At 39.5% G+C, this 15,305-nt stretch overlaps 1 protein-coding gene across 4 annotated transcripts in view; it reads left to right on the plus strand.

Annotated features, from left to right (window-relative positions):
* Nucleotides 1-14,701, plus strand: part of LOC133610950 (putative carbonic anhydrase 3) — a 49,584-nt gene extending 34,883 nt beyond the window's left edge. For all 4 annotated transcript variants that reach the window (XM_061967736.1, XM_061967734.1, XM_061967737.1 and 1 more), the window contains 4 exons: nt 3,594-3,638; nt 3,714-3,804; nt 3,873-4,036; nt 13,302-14,701. In XM_061967736.1, the coding sequence (XP_061823720.1) occupies nt 3,594-3,638; nt 3,714-3,804; nt 3,873-4,036; nt 13,302-13,460 (459 nt within the window). In that variant the 3' untranslated portion in view covers nt 13,461-14,701. The remainder of the gene's footprint in view (nt 1-3,593; nt 3,639-3,713; nt 3,805-3,872; nt 4,037-13,301) is intronic.
* The last annotated feature ends 604 nt before the right edge of the window (nt 14,702-15,305 follow it).

Genomic DNA, 15,305 nt, shown 5'->3' on the forward strand with positions numbered 1-15,305 from the left:
CCCACACAGATTCAAGGTTATTGTGGTTAAGATCAGTGCGAGTTATGTATTTAATAACCAGTATTTAATATCCTATCTGAGCAAACATCCCTTATAAAAGGGGCCCTACCCTGCTCATCTCAAGGGCTGTTAAACTGAGTTTGAATCGTAGTGGAGCACTATATTAAATTTGTTTTGATAGGATCCTTCCAAAAAATCTCAATGTTGGGTACATGGGGAAATTTTCATTCTTCTCCTCTTGGTCGAGACTCTCGGATTGATTGATGACACCCCCCTAGAGTGCCTACTCTGTTGTGGTTGTTTAGGTATATTTTACTCTTCATGTGTCCAAGAATAATAAACAATTTTATGTAGTTAAATATTTTCCACTGGGAAAAATGCAGTAGTGTCATCTGCAAATAGTATTAGTTTTAGGTTCTTTGTGATTTTACAGTTTTTATATACAGGTTGAATCATTTTGGTTTTAGAACTGGAACCTGGGGTACACAACAGCCCCATTTAAACCGCACTGAAATTCTGGTTTATTCTGCCCTCAGTGACAAATATCAGATTTTTTTGCATGTCGAAACACTCCAAAGTGCTTCAAATCTGATCTTTTGGCATCAGATTCAGGCCACATTTTCAAATGTGACTTGAGTCTAAGTGCAATGCGGCCCGTATCTGACTTTTTCGTCATTCGTGTGCGCTGGGAGAGATGCAGCCCGCCAGCGGAAGAGGACACTTAATCACAACATTTCTGTGACCAAAGTCTTTTGTGACGGCCAAATCTTCGGTGCATCACTAGTCAATAGTGTGCAAATAATAGGCTATATGGAATATATGAATACATTTTTTTGATTCCGAAGAAATAGCGATTGTTGAAGGACCGGAATTGAGGCTGTGGCGTACTTGCTTACATGTGAGTTGAAAAATAAAGCTAACGTTGATCCGGGGATCAACGTTCTGAAGTCCATGCCTCCTCTACTTAACAGTCATAGAAAGATTAGTTACCAAAAATATTACACTGTATATATCCATTTATACATTATATTACTTTAATTTATTTTGCATTTTTTATGGTGTGGCGACCATATCTATGGTGGCCACATATTTTTTTTATAAATTTTGTAGTAGTATGGGGACTCCTGTGTTCATCTATGGAAGAGTGGCCGTGCGCGACCCGAGGGTCCCTGGTTCAATCCCCACCTAGTACCAACCTCGTCATGTCCGTTGTGTCCTGAGCAAGACACTTCACCCTTGCTCCTGATGGGTGCTGGTTAGCGCCTTGCATGGCAGCTCCCTCCATCAGTGTGTGAATGTGTGTGTGAATGGGTAAATGTGGAAGTAGTGTCAAAGCGCTTTGAGTACCTTGAAGGTAGAAAAGCGCTATACAAGTACAACCCATTTATCATTTATTTATCTATGGAATCCGGTCAACTTCCTTTTATCGAACTGCACATGCTAGTAATGTCGAGGCCACATTGGGGCCACCATGGGCCCTCTGCGCGTTTATACTGGAGTATGGTGAAAATCACATTTTACTTGCAGTGTAAACAGTCAGCTGGAAAAAAATCTGATTTAGAACCGATTTGGACCACTTTGGCCTGCAGTGTAAACTTAGTCTACAAAATATATCTAAGCATTGTGATGTGTGATCGTAGTGACTGTAATAATTACTGCGGCATCTCCCTGCTCAGCATCGTGGGGAAAGTCTTCGCTCGTGTCGCCCTTGCTAGATTCCATCTCCTTGCATAACGTGTCTACCCTGAGTCATAATGTGGCTTTAGAGTTGGAAGATCCACAGTGGACATGATTTCCACCCTTTGGCAGCTGCAGGAGAAGTGCCGGGAACAGAGTAGACCCTTGCATCTCGCCTTCGTCGATCTCACAAAAGCCTTTCGACCTTGTCAGCAGAGATGGTCTCTTCAAGCTGCTTGCAAAGATCGGCTGCCCCCCAAAGCTCCTAGCGTCATAAGATCATTCCACGAAAACACACAAGGTTTCGTCTGTTGGTAAGGAGAAACATCAGAGGCCTTTCCAATCCGCAGCGGTATAAAGGGCTGCGTTCTTGCACCAACCCTCTTTGAAATGTTCTTCCCCCTCGTTCTGTCTGCTGCTTTCGGCACATGTTCTGAAGGTGTCTTCCTACACACACCTCTCCCATTTGCGCTCCAAGACCAAGGTGACCAGTGTCCTCCTGAGGGAAATACTTTTTGCTGATGATGCAGCTCTAGCATTTCACACCAAGTCCGGGCTCCAGAGGCTAATGGACAGGCTTTCATCTGCCTGTAAAGAGTTTGGTCTCACCATCAGCATGAAGAAGACCAATGTCATGGGCCAAGATGCTGTAACTCCACTCTCCATCTACATCAACACTCAGACTCTGGAATGTGTCAACATCTTTACATACCTTGGATCCGCAATCTCCAGCGATTTGTCACTCGACACAGAACTTGCCACCTGTCCTGCGAGAGCCGCCACAGTGATGGCCAGGCTGTCCAAAAGAGTATGGTCGAACAACCAGCTATCCACGAGCACTAAACTCCAGGTCTACCAAGCCAGCGTCATTACCACACTGATGTATGGCAGCGAGGCCTGGACCACCTACACCAGATATGAGAAACAACTAAACAGCTTCCACCTGCACTGTCTTCGCCGCATCCTGGGGATCTCATGGCAGGACAAAGTTCCCAACACAGAAGTCCTGGAACGTGCTCACTCCACCAGCCTGTTCACCATGCTCAGCCAACACTGCCTCCAATGGCTTGGCCATGTCCACAGGATGTACCCCAGCCGGCTCCCCAGAGCTGTCCTGTACGGCGAATTGTCAACAGGCACCATACAACTCTGCAATTCAAGGACGTTTGCAAACGTGACATGAAACAGGCAGGCATTGACCACAACAACTGGGAGGAAACTGCAATAGACCGCAAAGTTTGGAGGCAGACTTTTGCCCCAGGAACCCGCCGTGCCGAGGAGAAGCACATGTCCTTATTGCAGGCGAGGAGACAAAAGCGAAAACCGCATTACGCACCACCCACTCCTGTGTCAGAACCCTCCCCATACAGATGTATGGGGAGGTAACAACTGCACCAGAGACTATCACTCCAGAGTGGGGCTGTCCAGCCACAGCAAAAAAGAATGACCTCCCCCAGGCGCATCCCATCGTCACCATTGACGGACGGATGCCTATATATACAGCATTTTTTTGTTTAGACAATTCATCTCATTTTCGGAATAATTTTTCAATCTTTTCGTGGGAGTAATGAAATTGATCTGTAATTTGTGAACTGATGTTTGTTCCCAGTTACTTTGGCTGTTGTCATTTTGTCTGGGAATTTTTCAATTTGAAATGCTAAATTACTTATGAATATTAATAGCTATAATATTTCCTTATTTTAAAGCGTCCTAGTTATTAAGCTTGTATGTGATAACGGTAACCAAAAACAATGTAAAGTTACATAAACCTTTCACTTCAATGGAATGGAACCTCAATCGATAGCATCGCTAAGTGTATCTTTTTTCACTATCAGCCATTCATTGTAACAAGAAATCTATTGATGCTAAATATTACATCAATAAATCAAATTCTGCCTTGCAACTTTGTTTTCTAGGCTGCTGCATCTGACAGAAGTAACAGCTCTTCCGAACATGATGACGTGAGTCTGATACAACTTCTCCTCTTCCTAAGAACTGAGCTCTAATACAACAACTCCCTAAATTCTTCTCTGTAGTCACATGATTCTTCTGATGACTCTGTCTCGGATTCGGCAACCAACGCCTGGAAAAAACTGAGCGGCTACATGGCAGCAATCCAAAGCGTTGGTGTGTGCAGTATATCTTTTCATGTAATAGTTTGTTTTTTGGCTAATAAAATATAATTTTGGACACAGGCTCAAAGGTAGAGGTCACTGAGGAGCTTTCCATTGCCGAGCTGCTCGGCGATGTGGATTTCACCTCTTACTACCGCTACAATGGCTCATTGACCACCCCTTCGTGTAATGAAGCCGTGGTCTGGACCCTCTTTAAAAAGTCAATCAAGGTGGACCAGAGCCAGGTAAGTGCATCATGAGGGTGTAGTGTAGCTCGAACAAACAGCCTTGAGAGGTGCAGCTTTACTGTAATTGTGACTGGTGCAATTATGAGAGTAAATCGCCGCCCTCAATGCTTTCAATGACACTTTCCTATTGGTGTCACGCTAGTCACTCAGGTTATAATGAGAAGTGGAATCGAACATAGAAGGCAAGGACTTGAGGTTTGGTGGGTGCATCAACTTTTAGTGTTTTGTGTATTTAAAAAGTTGTTTTTGAGCACACAGCAATAACACTACTTTTGACTCAAACTGTGGGTACTTTTAAAAACAAATACAATCTCAATTTAGCACCCGCAAAAATAGCACTGGGGATGCATTGTGTTATAATTTTTTAACATTATCTACTTGGCCATGTGTTGTATTTGTCAGAAAAATAGCAGCGCAGGCAACAAATTAGGGGTGTGCAACGTTTCATGGGTAAAAGAAACACTATGAGAGTACATACTCTCATTTTTTTACATGATGGTATGTAATGTCGACTACCTTAAGAACCTCAAAACAGAGGTACTATGTTGAAAAATGTCACGATTCATCTTGAATTATTCTTTGATTCCGCAATAGGCCAATGTGACGGGGTCAGTGTATGTTTTGGTCATTTCATTTTCTTTTCATGAATGGAAATTGAAAAACAAAAAACTACCAGTCTATTTGAGTACTATTTTAAAAGACTATATGAATACGAAAATCAAAAAACGAAGTGTTCTTCTTTTTTGGTGCCGAAGAGCAATAAGTACATCTTAAAAAAGGTTTGATTATTTTATTATAATTCATATAACAATTTTTTAAAATATATATTCTGACACCGGAACCGGAACTAGTGATTTAAACACAGGACCGCATACTGGCCTGTAAGAAAAAATACTGTATTATAGTATTGTATCGTATGTGATCATAAAGCGTGATTATATCTTTTTGCTTCCACTTTCGTGTGATACTGTATTTGCCTAGAGCAGTGTTTTTCAACCACTTTGTCTGGTGTGCCGTGGGAGATTATCTAGTTTCACCTATTTTGGTTAAAAATATTTTTTGCAAACCAGTAATTATAGTCTGCAAGTTATGTGTTGTTGTTGAGTTTCTGTAGTGTCTGGAGATCGACAGACTTAGCACGTTATACTCTTCCATATCAGTAGGTGGCAGCCGATAGCAAATTGCTGTGTAGATGTCGGAAACAGCGGGAGGCAGCGTGCAGGTAAAAAGGTGTCTAATGCTTAAACCAAAAATAAACAAAAGGTGAGTGCCCCTAAGAAAAGGCATTGAAGCTTAGGGAAGGCTATGCAGAACGAAACTAAAACTAAACTGGCTTACAAAGTAAAAAAAAAACAGAATGCTGGACGACAGCAAAGACTTACTGTGGAGTAAAGACAATGTACATCCGAACATGACATGACAATCAACAATGTCCCCACAAAGGATAAAAACAACTGAAATATTCTTGATTGCTAAAACAAAGTAGATGCGGGAAATATCGCTCAAAGGAAGACATAAAACTGCTACAGGAAAATACCAAAAAAAGAGAAAAAGCCACCAAAATAGGAGCGCAAGAAAAGAACTAAAACACTACACACAAGAAAACAGCAATAAACTCCAAATAAGTCAGCGTGATGTGACAGGTGGTGACAGTACACCTACTTTGAGACAAGAGCTATAGTGATGCATGCTTGGTTATGCTTTAAAGTCATATCCAACAATTGCGACAACTTTTTACTGTTAACTGAGTTTTAGTTTTTTAGTGATTTCTGCTGGTGGTGTGCCTCCGCATTTTTTCAACACAAAAAATGTGCCTTGGCTCAAAAAAGGTTGAAAAACACTGGCCTAGAGAGCAGCAACGTGCTCATGATGGAAAAAAATTCCCCCCAAAAAACAAATAATAAAAACACAAAAGAAATATTAATATTTTCCATCAAACCAAGGGTGTCAAACTTGTTTTCATTGAGGGCCACATCGCAGTTATGGCTGCCCTAAGAGGGACAATTCTAACAGACTATATACTAATATAATTGTAAAAGGATTCGCCTCATGATATTGTATGATTGCCTATGCATTTGAATAATATACATTTTTTTTATGTACACTAAAAAAAATACCTATACTTTACAGTACAATACCATACCATAAAAAAACAATTCAACCCAGAATTTTACCATAACATTTCTAGTGTTTTTTTTTTTTTTTTTTTTTTTTTTTTACAGCATATTACTGTAAATAGAAAAAAAGTACCACAGTTTTTTTATTACTGTAAAATATATTGTCATTTTTACTTTGTACAATTTGATGAATAACTTGCTTTGAAATCATAAGTCCAGCAGATATTTAAGTATTTGTTTTAATTTCAACAATACATGTTTGGACTGTATGATAATATAACATTTGTTGCATTATTGGATAATATTCAAGTTTAAAAGATATGCAATCGCATGAAATACATGTATTTTTTCTGTCATAATAGAAAGAATGAATACATTTAGCAAGAAAAAATAAAGTACTTTATTGACGCATATTATTTTCAGGCTTTCGCGGGCCACTTAAAAAACGTGGCAGGCCAGATCTTGAGTTTGATACCTGTGCATTAACCTGTGTTATAAATGTATTTTCTGTATGATTACATTTTTTAAAAACATTTTCTTGAGTAAAAAGCAAAGGAAGAGAGCATGGCTTACTGCTGGTCTGCTTGCAGAATGTCGCTAAAATGATGTTTGCAGATATATTATTACATCATTAATTTCTAGTTCGTACACTGTAGAATCTAAAGCCTGTTTAATGTTGACATCATCATGTGTGACATCGTTATTTGTCATAATCGGATTCTAAAATAGATGAAAAAAAAGCTGGAGGCTTGTGCCTCACTGGGAGAAGTGGAGGCGATCGTGAGCTAGCAGATGCATGTCTCTACAATGCTTAACCAGCAGAAGCCAGTGTTTTTTTTCCCAAACAAGTGTATTTATAACAAACATGGCATCAGCAATACAGGAAGCCAGCGTTTGTGGGGTTTTTTTAAGATGCAAAAACCTTGTTTTACTGCTCTGAAATGAAATTAATGAAGGAATTAATGTGTCTGGCAATTACATTTCCAAGATCAAATACTTCTCTGACCTTTAACACAAAACAAATGTGATCATAGAAAGTACGTTTTCATTGTGGATAGATAGTGCTGCTTCAGATACAAACACAGAAAGGTAAGAAACAGTCCAAATGTTTGTTTTATTAAAACAAATGAGAGCAAAATTTGGTAACGACGTTTGAGATATTTTAGCCAGAGTCACAGGCCCATTTTGAAAAAAATAACTTCCTGTGTCTGAATATGACAAAATACCCATTTTGGTCTGTTTTTCTGTTTCTGTTTACTAGGGATCAATAATTTTGTTAAAGGGGGACATTATCACAATTTCAGAATGGTTAAAACCATTAAAAATCAGTTCCCAGTGGCTTATTATATTTTTCGAAGTTTTTTTTCAAAATTTTACCCATCACGCAATATCCCTAAAAAAAAGCTTCAAAGTGCCTGATTTTAACCACCCGTCCATTTTCCTGTGACGTCACATAGTGAAGCCAACACAAACAAACATGGCGGAAAGAACAGCAAGCTATAGCGACATTAGCTCGGATTCAGACTCGGATTTCAGCGGCTTAAGCGATTCAACAGATTACGAATGTATTGAAACGGATGGTTGTAGTGTGGAGGCAGGTAGCGAAAACGAAATTGAAGAAGAAACTGAAGCTATTGAGCCATATCGGTTTGAACCGTATGCAAGCGAAACCGATGAAAACGACACGACAGCGAGCGACACGGGAGAAAGCGAGGAAGAATTCGGCGATCGCCTTCTAACCAACAATTGGTATGTGTTTGTTTGGCATTAAAGGAAACTAACAACTATGAACTAGGTTTACAGCATATGAAATACATTTGGCAACAACATGCACTTTGAGAGTGCAGACAGCCCAATTTTCATCAATTAATATATTCTGTAGACATACCCTCATGTCAGCAGGCCAGGGAAGCTAGGGTCGATATTCTTCTCTTGATCATCTTCGGGACGGTGTGAGCCAAGACATCCAGGGGGTTTAGCTCGCTCGTCTGCGGGAAAAAACTGCCGCCATTGCTTGCCGTGCTACCTGAGGTCCTTTGTCCCTGAATTGCTCAAGCACTCCGGCAGATTCAATGGGGGTCTGGCGGCAGATTTCTTTGACTTTATCGTTGGAAATGCATCTGCTTTGAGTGTCGCAGGATATCCACACATTCTTGCCATCTCTGTCGTAGCATAGCTTTCGTCGGTAAAGTGTGCGGAACAAACGTCCAATTTCTTGCCACTTTCGCATCTTTGGGCCACTGGTGCAACTTGAATCCGTTCCTGTTCGTGTTGTTACACCCTCCGATAACACACCGACGAGGCATGATGTCTCCAAGGTACGGAAAACAGTCGAAAAAACGGAAAATAACAGAGCTGATTTGACTCGGTGTTTGAGAAAATGGCGGATTGCTTCCCGATGTGACGTCACGTTGTGACGTCATCGCTCCGAGAGCGAATACTAGAAAGACGTTTAATTAGGGACGGCGTGGCGCAGTGGAAGAATGGCCGTGCGCGACAAGAGGGTCCCTGGTTCAATCCCCACCTAGTACCAACCTCGTCATGTCCGTTGTGTCCTGAGCAAGACACTTCACCCTTGCTCCTGATGGGTGCTGGTTAGCGCCTTGCATGGCAGCTCCCTCCATCAGTGTGTGAATGTGTGTGTGAATGGGTAAATGTGGAAGTAGTGTCAAAGCGCTTTGAGTACCTTGAAGGTAGAAAAGCGCTATACAAGTACAACCCATTTATCATTTATTTATTTAATTCGCCGAAATTCACCCATTTAGAGTTCGGAAATCGGTTAAAAAAATATATGGTCTTTTTTCTGCAACATCAAGGTATATATTGACGCTTACATAGGTCTGGTGATAATGTTCCCCTTTAAAGAAAATAAAAAACGAGAATTAAACCGTTTAAAAAAAATCTAGTTATTGTTAATCGACACCAAAAAAACCCAAAAAATACTCTCCGTTTGTAATTTTCTTTTGTGTATTTGAAAATGAAATTCAAATAAACCAGTTGTTTTTTCTTTTTAAAATTCCATTCATGAAAAGTAAATTAAATGACCAAAACATACATTGACCGTGATAAATGAGGTTGATTTTGAAGTAATACTCTGTGCATCTCATTGAATTACCGTCATTTTTGCAAGGTGGATATTGAATCACAATCAGAAGTACTTTATTAATCCCAGAGGGGAAATTGAGACATAAAAATACAGGAAACTGGTGAAAAAGAAGAAACCTTGAGAACTGACACCAGCAGTGACGTGCGGTGAGGTTGATGGCTGGTGAGGCACTGACTTCATCACAGTCAGATTTACAAACATATGAACCCTAAAGAGTATCTTATTCACCATTTGATTGGCAGCAGTTAACGGGTTATGTTTAAAAGCTCATACCAGCATTCTTCCCTGCTTGGCACTCAGCATCAAGGGTTGGAATTGGGGGTTAAATCACCAAAAATGATTCCCGGGCGCGGCGCCGCTGCTGCCCACTGCTCCCCTCACCTACCAGGGGGTGAACAAGGGGATGGGTCAAATGCAGAGGACAAATTTCATTACACCTAGTGTGTGTGTGACAATCATTGGTACTTTAACTTAACTTTAACTTTACACATACAAACTGTAGCACACAAAATAGCACATTTAATTAAAAAAAACGTTATTATGGTCTTACCTTTACTTAAAAATGAAGTCCACGCACCGCAACTAAAGCCCTCACTTAAACTTGCAAGATTGAATCTATTTAAAAAAGTGTAACCGAGGGTTTATAAATGTCACCTATACTGTATGAAACTACAAAATAACAAACACGGAGGCTCCAGTTTACACGAGGACCACTTTATTTACCTTCTTTCAAAAACCTCCGCTCCACTCCGTGTCATCACTTCCGCTCTTAGCGCCTTCAAAATAAGCGCTCAAGGCATATACTGTATAACAGCGCATAACAGGAACTTAACATCACAAAGAGGAAAGCCCATGAAAATAGGTTACAAAAGTTATTTAATATGAAGCCAAAAAGTGCAAAAACAATAATGTTCGTGTTGGAGGAGTTGTGAATTAATGTTGTGTCCCTGCAGTCATTCACAACTCCTCCAACACGAACATTATTGTTTTTGCCCTTTTTGGCTTCTTATGAAATAACTTTTTTAAATAGATTCAATCTTGCACGTGGAAAGTTTAAGTGTGGGCTTTAGTTGATATAACAATTCTATGGCGGGGATGCAGGAGGCGGGATTACTGGAGCCTCTTCCAGTGCGTCTTTTGCAGCCGTTTTATGATCGCTCAGCACAAGAAATACGTTACACACATACAGTTGTTGACAAAATACACTGTACATTATATACCTCAGCTAACTAAACTATGGAAATGTATAATATAATTCATATAGCAATACAGTCTCACTGCACAGCAGGCCAGCAGTTAGCCGAGTCCGGAATCCATGTTGAGGCACTGAGTGACGTGCCTCAACTGGCTGCTGTTCACCGCACCGTCTCTTCTCAGTATTTGAACGGCAAATGTGAAAATTCAGCGATTTTGAATAAAAATAATCTAAAACTGGTGAAGTTAAATGGAAAATAACTTTATAGTGTAATCACTGGATACATATAACAATTTAATTATTTTTTTTTCTTTTTACATTTTTTTTCTTTCCATGATGGCAGGTGAGGCCCCGCCTCACGTCACTGGACATCAGATGTAGGCCCCCCACCCCTTCCAGGGTGATTGGCTGCAATGGATGTAAAGTGGGCATAATTATTGAATTGTTAAATCAATAGATCATGAGACAAAGACTTAGACATTTTTCTGTCTTACAAGTGCTCAATGTGGCCACTACCTGCAGCACGGGCAACATCATTGCGATGAGAGAAATCTCTCAACTCATTATTTTTGAATAAACCTGCACTAGGGACCAATAATTTTTTCAAGCAACACACCCTTTTCTACAATGCTCGTACAGTTGTGTCAATTTCTCCTGTAATTAGATTAATTTTCCACCGCACATTCCAGCCTGACACTTGTCAGCGCGACATGTGACTGAAGCGCATCCAAAGGTAAATCAATTAAGAGACATTAAAACGTTTAAAACGTATCTAACTAGGTCCTGACGTTGAGCAACTCAAACATAAAACAACATGCTTTTTGACAACATTTAATCAATGTCGGGTTCTGACATTGATTTGAAATTTGGTCATTTTTCCACCACCAACGTGGATCCAACGTTAGACATCAACGTTGTCTCAATTTACAAATGCAACTATTTTGCAATGTTGTTTAGAAGTCGGTTTTATAAAACACATATGCAGAGGTGGGACCAAGTCATTGTTTTGCAAGTCACAAGTAAGTCTCAAGTCTTTGCCCTCAAGTCCGAGTCAAGTCCCGAGTCAAGACAGGCAAGCCCCGAGTCAAGTCCAAAGTCAAGACTGGAAAGTCTCAAGTCAAGTCCTAAGTCCTGCCTTTTGAGTTTCGAGTCCTTTCAAGTCCTTTTAACCACAGACTAATATATTAACACAGATTGTGTATGCTTTTCAAACGCTGTATTTATTTATTAAAACAAGTGCATTTTAAATTGCAGGAAAGAAAATTGTGCTGACATTGCACTTTATAATAGCACTATTAACCAGTCATTTTAAACATTAACTCATTCCTTTACAGAACAAACACATTGAAAAATAAAGTGCAAATGTACTTATTTGTACAAAAGTGTTAACATTGAAAAAACATGACATATACGTGAACATAACAAAAAAGTTGTACTTTTTATATGTCAGGGCCCTATGCTGCATTGCATTTGCAAAAGACCAAATTAGCCAAGAGTCTGTCAGTCATTTGTGCACGATGGGGGCGTAGTATGATGCCACCATGGCTGAAAACTCGCTCCACTGGAGCACTGGAGGCAGGCACTGCCAAGACTCTCATGGCCACTCGGAACAGTGAAGGAAGAGTCTTCATGTTCAATGCCCAGAACAAAAGGGGGGGAGAGTTTTTTTGGGTTGGTGCACTACTTGTAAGTGTATCTTGTGTTTTTTATGTTGATTTAATTAAAAAAAGAAAAAAATATATATATATATTTCTTGTGCGGCCCGATACCAATCGATCCACGGACCAGTACCGGGCCGCGGCCCGGTGGTTGGGCACCACTGAGGTAAACAACCAACAGTATGTCAGAAAGCTAGCTAAAACGGTACACATATTCATAATATAGTATACATTTTAACTGACCTTTATTTTACTATTTTTGTCTTTTTTTAGGTGGCTAAAATACGCGGTGCTGCTGACCGCCGTCTAACGTTACGTGTGATATATTGACTAACGTAACCCTGCTTAAAAAATCACTGAACAAAAAGTATGAATAAGGTAGTGAACTGCAACAGATTCCCGTGTTTGCAATAACGTTATAACGTTAGCAGTGAGTTTACAGCCTCACTGATTTAACTACACAGCAAATAAAAGTCACGTTACTTAGCCAATAAACGTTATCTTACATTCAAAACTTACCGTTCTTTGTGCAACTTCAAATGCCGGACGAAGTTGGAAGTTGTTGCCTCTCCATCAGTCATTTTCGAACCGCATGTGTTGCATACTGCAAACCGTTTTGTGTTGACCACCTCGTAATTTTTATACCCAAACGAAAATATTTTAGGTATCATTTTTTGTTCACTGGCGTGTGGTTTGGACATGTCTTCTTCGTTGGTTGTCCTGCAATTTGATTGGATGAATGCTGTGTGATGAAAACAAAGTAGATCTAATTTGATTGGCTGTTGTACTGAGAGCACACCAGCTGACACACGCAACGCTGATAGACAAGTACACAATGAAAAATACGGAGCGCTCCCGAATAACTTTTTCATCTTTGGGTTTTGGGGAAAGTAGCAAGTCATGTCAAGTCATGTCAATTCAAAAGGCTCAAGTCCAAGTGAAGTCACAAGTCATTGATGTTAAAGTCTAAGTCGAGTTGCAAGTCTTTTTACATTTTGTCAAGTCGAGTCTAAAGTCATCAAATTCATGACTCGAGTCTGACTCGAGTCCAAGTCATGTGACTCGAGTCCACACCTCTGCACATATGTACAATCAACCTTGTATCAATATGTATGTGCCTGCTGGGTGAAAGATGCTTGAGTTCTGATGTATTAGTTGATTTTTTCTTTATGTTACTTACCTCCAGTTGGCAATGTTCCCCAACTGGACTGGCACTCGCAACGTGTTTCGACCAACGCAGGCTCTTCACGGCAGGACAATCTACACCACGGCAGGATGCGGTGGCCTGGCGCCCTCTGTGCTCTCTGCGCTGCTGCTCCATTCCGTTGCTTCTTTCCTGCACTAGCACACCCGAGTATATTGCATTATCCATCTTGCACTTTGCCTCGTTCGGAATTATTGCAAAACCTTAAGGAGCCATGCCGTGGATTTTATACATTATCCATGCCAGGCATGTTATATAATCTTGTTGTTTCAGGAAACGGCAACTTGGAGATGAAAGAGGAAATCGTTGTGTTTGCACGCTTAATGGGTCAGCCATATAAACCGTAAGCTGACTGGAAACTTATCAGTCTTATCTGTATGTAATAAAACAAGCTCTTCATGGAATAAAGTGTACTAACCGTAACACATTAGCAGTAATTGTACAAAACTAATACAGTCAAGTGCACAAATTCATCACAAGGTATTCCACCAGGTGTCATTCAGATGTTTATGATGCCATATACTGTACGGTCCAGATTAGTCACATCTACAGCGGGAGTTGCAATAGTTGTGGTGCCGCTGCTCTGATTTGAGTTGGCCTATTTGCGTATTGTCTGTGAACTTTTCCTGCTTTTCAGGTTCCAACACGCATTTAAAATGGAGTAATGTATATTTTCGAGCTATGGCAGGGTGTCGTCCACAGCTACGAGTTAAAACACAACTTTGGATCTATTTTTCCCTGCAGCATCCTAAAAGGAAGTAGCGTTAAAAAGAAATGTACTGTAGAATCCTTCAAATCTTTAGAAGTTCACCTTTTGGACTAAGCAGTCTTGCTATTGGGTCGTTGTATTGGGTCCTACTTTTCACTTCCTCCAATGTTTTTGTACATTAGGGTATTTCTAGTCCTTCAAGTAGGCAATGATGCACCTGTGCACAAATTCACACTTTGTTAGTGTGTGGTTTTTTTCTTTCCTGTTTTTAAGCATGACAATCATCTTTCCATGTGTGATTTACTCAATGAAATTAAACTTGATTGTTCCAAATGCCACTTATAGGGGACTTATTATGCAAAACCAACTTTTTTTTATTTTTTACCTATTGGTACCTAGTTGTGTATTTGAGATATTTATAAACCATTCAATTTCAGTTTATTTCGAACATGCATAAGATACAATGTAATGCATCACATATTTCCAGTAATTTCATTACAGCACGTCCGAAAAGGAGTAGGAAGAAGCTGAGCTTATTTAATCCTACCCCTTTTCATATCATAGCAATTTTATCCCATTTCCTTGTTCTCTGTAACAGAACGGTGAATAAATAACATACCATATTAAGTAAACAAATATTAAATACATAAATATTTATCTAAAAACAAACAAACAAACAAAAAAGAGTTCAAGATGTTCATCATAATTCTTGTTCTGTGTATTTTGTGAACACTTGTAGTTTGAACAGTCTCTTAAAGTGAATCATATTGCTACTTTGTTTGATTTCTTTGGTTGATCCATTCCATTATTTATTTCTAAATAGATATGCTAAAGGTTTTTAGTGTTGTACGAGCATACAAATGTTTTAAATATTATTTTTCTCTAAGGTTATATTTCTCCTCTTTTGTTGAGAAGAATTGTTGTACATTCTTGGGTAGCAGGTTATAGTTTATTTGTACATTATTTTAGCTGTTTGCAAATTCACCAAATCGTTGAATTTCAATATTTTTGATTCAATAAATAATGGGTTTGTGTGTTCTCTACATCCAACATTATGTATTATTCTAATTGACCTTTTTTGTAACACAGTTAGTGAATGAAGCGCACATTTGTAGTTGTTTCACCATATTTCTGCACAATAACTCAAATATGGTAACACTAGCGAGCAGTAGAGAATATGAAGTGATTTTTGGTCCAGAACATGTTTTGCTTTGTTCATTATTGACGTGTTTCTTGCTACTTATGTTGTATATTTTTTTACATGAGATTTCCAATTC

Source organism: Nerophis lumbriciformis, linkage group LG11 (assembly GCF_033978685.3).
Source record: "Nerophis lumbriciformis linkage group LG11, RoL_Nlum_v2.1, whole genome shotgun sequence".
Taxonomy (NCBI): Eukaryota; Metazoa; Chordata; class Actinopteri; order Syngnathiformes; family Syngnathidae; genus Nerophis; species Nerophis lumbriciformis.